The 6000-nt window shown below is 41.9% G+C and overlaps 1 protein-coding gene across 1 annotated transcript in view; it reads left to right on the top strand.

Moving 5' to 3' along the window:
• The first annotated feature begins 624 nt into the window (after positions 1–624).
• The window catches only part of Atad5 (ATPase family AAA domain containing 5), a 50886-nt gene continuing 45510 nt past the window's right edge, over positions 625–6000 (top strand). The window contains exons 1-2 of the mRNA XM_070027246.1: positions 625–724; positions 3654–5530. Coding sequence (XP_069883347.1) covers positions 659–724; positions 3654–5530 — 1943 coding nt within the window. The 5' untranslated portion in view covers positions 625–658. The remainder of the gene's footprint in view (positions 725–3653; positions 5531–6000) is intronic.

Here is a 6000-nt window from a genome sequence, read left to right as displayed (position 1 = left end):
AGTTCAGGCCCCACGACCCGCCAAAAAAAAAGAAAAAAAAAGAAAAGAAATAATAAGACTAGCTTAGAGTCTCAGGTTTAATTCTGTGACTCACTGTGTAACTTTACTCAATTCGCCTCTCAGATGGCAAAACTCGAAAACTCCGTTCGTTTCCAATATCAGGACGATTTGGTGTCGTTTCCAGCAGCTTCGCTAAAGAGACTATTTTGGCCCTCGGGGCTCACCGTCTGCGCAGACTCCAGATGCACCCGTCAACTCCGCCCCCTGAGCTCAGGACGGCGCGAAAACCCAATTGACAAGAACTCCCGCCGAAGCCCCGCGGCCGAGCGGCGCTCTCCCGCCGGTCCTCGCCCGGGCCCTGGTCCCGAGCGCTCGGCCGGCATCGCCCATCGCGGAAGCTCCCTGTAGCTGCGGGCCGCGTCCCGGGGATCCGCGCTGCCCGCCTTTTTCTCGCCGCCTTTTTTTGTTTATTTTTTCCGCCGTTGACTGCGGAGCTGGGCCCAGCCTCCGCTCGGGTCTGGTGGGCTGTGGCGGACCCGAGAGGGATCCGAAGGCCCAGTGACTCCTCGGCTCGGAGCTGGCCGCCTCCATGGCCTCCGGACAGGCCAGGCTGGGCGGCACAAGGTCCTAAGAGCTGGGATTCGGGGAGGCAGGGAGCATGGTGGGGGTCCTAGCCATGGCGGCTGCAGCTGCTCCCCCTCCCGTGAAGGACTACGAGATTGAGGTGAGGTCCGGGGTTTCTGTCAAGTTTCCTTTCTTCGTCTGTGGAGGGGTGGGGTGGGGTGGGGAAGGTGAGGGGCGGGTGGAAGGCGATCCCGAGGTTTGCCTCCCGGAGGGGAGGAGGGGAGGAGGGGAGCGATCGTAAAGACCCACCACACAGTCGAGAGATGGCTTGAGAACGTCGCCCCTGTGTGTGGATGAGTGGAAGGGTGCTCAATGCCGACCAACGTGAGCCTGGGAGAAGCTTTCGTGGTCTCAGGAAGTCTGGGATCAACCCCGTCCAGTTTCTAGATTTTAAAATGGGGGGGTGGAAAGCGTTGCTTTGGGGTTTGTGCCAAGTTATAGAACCTGTGTCAAGTTCTAGGTTCAGCCGAGGGAATCATAGAACTTTAGCGCTGAAGAAGATCTCTCTGAGAAGTCCACGAATCATCCTATTCTAGGAATTCCATTCAGGATGTCACTTTAAGAAGCAATAAATGTACCTAATAGAGAAATCAGTTTCTCCCAGCTCTAGAGTGTAATATACAGCAGTGTGGAATTCCAGCTTGGCATGTTGATGTTCTATATTTATCAGGTTTCAGGGAAGTACACTAAACACTCATTATAAAGACGGGGTATACGCCTGTAGGTTTTGTATCTTTTCACCTCAGACTAACATGCTAACTGGTGTATCTCATGTGTTCTTGAGGTAAGCTAAATTGTATGCTCACTTAACTGGGACTCCCGATTTTTTAGAATCCAGTCATTTTTGTCTTTTTCACTGCTATTGTTTGCTAACCAAATGGATTGTTTAGCTTGTCTCAGGTCTGAAGGGCTTCTGGCACTTGAATTATGGGATTTTGTTTGATTGCTTGTATGCTAATTTTTGAACCTTTACTAAGGGGTACTGGAGTTTAAATTCAGGCACTCACTTGGCTTGCTTGTTTGGCTGATACTCTATCACTTGAGCCACACCTCCAGGCCAGTTTTTTTTTTTTAACTGGTAATTTGAGATGGAGTTTTGCCAACTTCCCTGCCCAGGCTGGCTTTGAACCACAGTCCTCAGATCTCAGCTTCATGAGTAGCCAAGATTCCAGGCATGAGCCACTGTGCCTGGTACCAGCTCTATTCTTGTTAGTTGTATGGGTCTTTAGTTTCTGTTTTTGATGCACTTTTTTTTTCTAATATTGTATCAAATGCTATAAGATGGGAAGTTTTGTTGTTGTTTTGCGGGTCCTGGGGCTTGAACTCAAGGCCTTGGCACTGTTCCTGAGCCTCGCTGTACTCAAGGCTAGTGCTCTACCACTTGAACCACACTGCCATTTTCAGCTTTTTTGAGTAGTTTGTTGGAAATAAGAGTCTCACCAGGTCTTTTCTGCCTAGGCTGGTGATCCTCAGATCTCAGTCTCTGAGTAGCTAGGATTACAGGTGTGAGCCCACCGGCATCCAGCTAATATGTGAAGTATTTTGCCAAGACTTCAAATATTTGGCTATTGTTCTATATCATAGTCATGCTTCATGAATGCTTTTGAAAAATCATCTACTTAAAAAAATAAAAAGAGCTGGGATGTAGCTCAGAGGCAAGCACTTGCTTAGCAAGTACAATGTTCAAAGTACTTAGCAAGTACTGGGTTTAATCCCCAGTACCAGGGGGAAAAAAAAAACAGTTGAAAAAAAAGTTGGGTGTTCAAAGCTGATACCTGTAATCCTAGCCACTCAGGAGACTGAGATCTAAGGATTGAAGTTAGAAGCAAGTCTGGGCAGGAAAGTGTGTGAGACTCTTTATCTCCAATTAACTACCAAAAGCCAGTAATGGAGCTGTGCCTCAAGTGATAGAGTGTTAGCCTTGAGCAAAAAAGCTCAGGGATAGTGCCCAGACCCTGAGTTCAAGTCCCAGGAAAAAAGAAAAATCATTTAGTTAAATTGACAGAACAAAATGGTAAGAATACATACATTAGCATTATGATAGCATGTAAAGAATTGAAAATAATTTGGCATGCTGGTTTTCTGGTCATATAGTATCAAATGTATGTAGGTGTCAGCCCTGGTTATCTTAGGTCTGAAATTGAGCAATGTATTATAGTTATGAAGGTTAGGATTACATTACATGTACTGCATAGCCGGTTGGTGCACTTTTGAGAGAGCCTCTCTTCCTCCCACCCCTCCTGTGTATTTCTTTCTCTCCTTTTCTTTTTTTGCCAGTCCTGGGGTTTGAACTCAGGGCCTGGGCACTATCCCTGAGCTTCATTTGCTCAAGCCTAGCACTTGAGCCACAGTTCCACTTCCAGCTTTTTCTGTGTATGTGATACTGAGGAATCAAACCCAGGGCTTTACGCATGCTAGGCAAGGACTTTACCACTAAACCACACTAAGCCTGAGAGAGCCTCTTTCATGATGGTACTTTCTATGTGAGATGGTAAAGGTAAAGGCCTTTAATAGATTATTTTGTTTAATATCAACTTTGTGATGAGATGATTTCTCATGATGAAAGACAGTAAAAAGCAATTGAAGCAGGTTAACTCAGTCATTTTTGTTTTATTGTGTAACTTGAAAGCTCACTTTCTAATATATATTTTATATATATATATATGTGTGTGTGTGTATGTGTGTGTATGTGTGTGTGTATCATGCTTTTTACCAAAGTATTCTTGCTTTTTTTATTTTTTATTTTTTGCCAGTCATGGGGCTTGAACTCAGGGCCTGGGCACTGTCCCTGAGCATCTTTGGCTCAAGCACCACAGCACCACTTTCAGCTTTTTTTGTGTATATGGTACTGAGGAATTGAACCCAGGGCTTCATGCATGCTAGGCAAGCACTCTACCATTAAGCCACATTCCCAGCCCAGTGTTCTTGCTTTTTAAAAAAATCCATGTGTTCCAAATGTTAGATCCCTATTTTATATTTGTATAATTTCACTTATTGAAATAAATGCTTTTTTTCTTTTAAATTGTTAGCCTTGCAAAAAGCGAAGGAAAGATGACAATGACAGATCTTCCTGCAAAACAATTACAAAATATTTATCACCAATAGGAAAGACTGGAGACAGGGTTTTCTCTCCATCGAAATCCAGTAATATTATGCGTTACTTTAGGAAGACTTCACCTATGAATGAGAAGTTACAATCAGCAAACGATTGCAAGATAAACTTGTCTTCACCATCGCCTACTGACAGTAACAATGACTGTAAGACATCTGTGGAAATGTTCTCAAATATAGAGCTGAAAAAGAAAAGAAAGAGGGTTAATCTATCTCATCAACTAAATAATATTAAAACTGAGACTGAATCTCGAATTGAAATTAGAAATGATGATACTAGGGATGATTATAGTTTAAATAATGATTTTGTGGAGAGAAGTACCTCTGTTTTACTTCACAAGAAACCCATAGAGATTGTTGCAGAAAGTATTCAAGCTAGCAGAAACCAATCAAATACTCTAACCACAAATAAGAGTTTTAAGAAAGTAAATCCTAAACAAGGCACCACAAAAAACGATTGCAAAAGATTGAGGAAAAGGAAGCACAGAGATGTAATTGATCTATCTGAAAATTTACCCTTGGTAGAAGAACTAAAAGATTGTAAAGATGGTAAACAGACAATGCCTTCTTTAATTCATGAAACTGAGAGTGTTACAGATTATACTAATGCAAGTGATCATGATCATGAAATTGTCAATTTATATGATAGTACAGTAACTGTCTCCTACGAGGAATTTCTAAAAAGTCACAAGGAAAGTCAAGGGCAACAGATGCCAGACTCTACAATGTCAATTTGTGTTTCTTCTGACACAGTTGAAGTGGCCAAAAGTGATTATATAAGTGAACCAGAAAACTATGAACTATCTCAGCAGGTACACTTTAAGACAGTTACTGTCCTTGCACAGGTTCACCCCACTCCCCCCAAAAAGATAGGAAAGATACCCTCAATTTTCTTGAAACAAAAGCAGTTTGAGATGGAGACTAGTTTTTCTGATCCTGAGAATGAACAGACAGTTCAGAAAAGGAAATCTAACGTTGTGATACAGGAGGAAGAACTTGAGTTGGCAGTGTTGGAGACTGGAGGTTCAGAAGCTGTGAAACCAAAGTGCAGCCTAGAAGAGAGACAGCAGTTTATGAAAGCATTTAGGCAGCCAGTGTCAGATGCACTTAAAAATGGAATAAAAAAATCTTCAGATAAGCAGAAAGACCTGAATGAAAAATCTTCAAATGAGGAAGAAAGAGAGAATAGTAAAAAATTAAACAAGGATAATTCTAGTAGCCAAATGGTTTCAAATAATGGCAGTTCACAATCACACATTGAGAAACGAAATTTTCCAAAGGAGAAAAGTAAAAAGTTAAAGAAAAAGGGTAAGAAAACATTAGATGCTAGGGATACTTCAGGCGAAAACAGAGAGAATAATACTCAAATGAGAGAAACAACCTTTTCCTTAAAAAGTAAACAAAATCAAAATAAACATAGGATGAGTTTAAGACAAAAGAAACCAGAAGTTTTCAAAAGCAGTACATTATTTAACAGTGAAAGTCTTGCTTGTGATAACCTTTTAAAGATTCCTCTGAGTGACAATACATCAAGAAAAACCAGTACACCAATTAAAAACAAGATTATGCATTCTAAAGCTGAATTTGAAGATGGACTGATAAATCTTTCTACGCTCAAATCAACCAGGAGATCTTTAAGAAATAGAAACATACATACTTCGGTAGCTCTAAGAGCTACTGATTCCGAAGATACACAAGACAATAGTCCAGTAAAAAAATCTAGCCCATCAGAAAAGCATAGCCTATATACTGCAGAGTTAATAACAGTATCCTCAGATTCAGAAAGTCCTATCAGGTAAGGTTTTGTTTTTGTTCTAATGTTCTGACATTCTACAGTATTACTAATTGGAAAGGAAAATATTTTAAGCATTGAAGGATTTGATTTCTTTTCTAGAACACAACTGATTACTTAGAAAAAGAAGGGCTGGGAATGTGGCTTAGTAAAGTAGAGTGCTTGCCTAACATGTATGAAGCCCTGGGTTTGATTCCTCAGTACCACATAAACAGAAAAAGCTGGAAGTGGTGCTGTGGCACAAGTGGTAGAGTGCTAGTCTTGAGCAAAAGAAGCTCAGGGATGGGCTGGGAAGGTAGCTCAGTGGTAGAGTGCTTGCCTTGCATGCATGAGGCCCTGGGTTCGATTCCTCAGCACCACATAAGCAGAAAAAAAAAAAAAAGAAGCTCAGGGACAGTGCCCAGGCCCTGAGTTCAAGCCCCAGGACTAGCAAAAAAAGAAAAAACAGGATTTCACAATGTTTCCTTTTGTGT

The sequence above is a fragment of the Dipodomys merriami genome, unplaced genomic scaffold (assembly GCF_024711535.1).
Source record: "Dipodomys merriami isolate MVZ:Mamm:240054 unplaced genomic scaffold, mDipMer1.0.p SCAF_19, whole genome shotgun sequence".
In the NCBI taxonomy this organism is placed as follows: Eukaryota; Metazoa; Chordata; class Mammalia; order Rodentia; family Heteromyidae; genus Dipodomys; species Dipodomys merriami.
The sequence above is the reverse complement of the archived record's forward strand: the minus strand, read 5'-3'. Positions and strand labels throughout refer to the sequence as shown.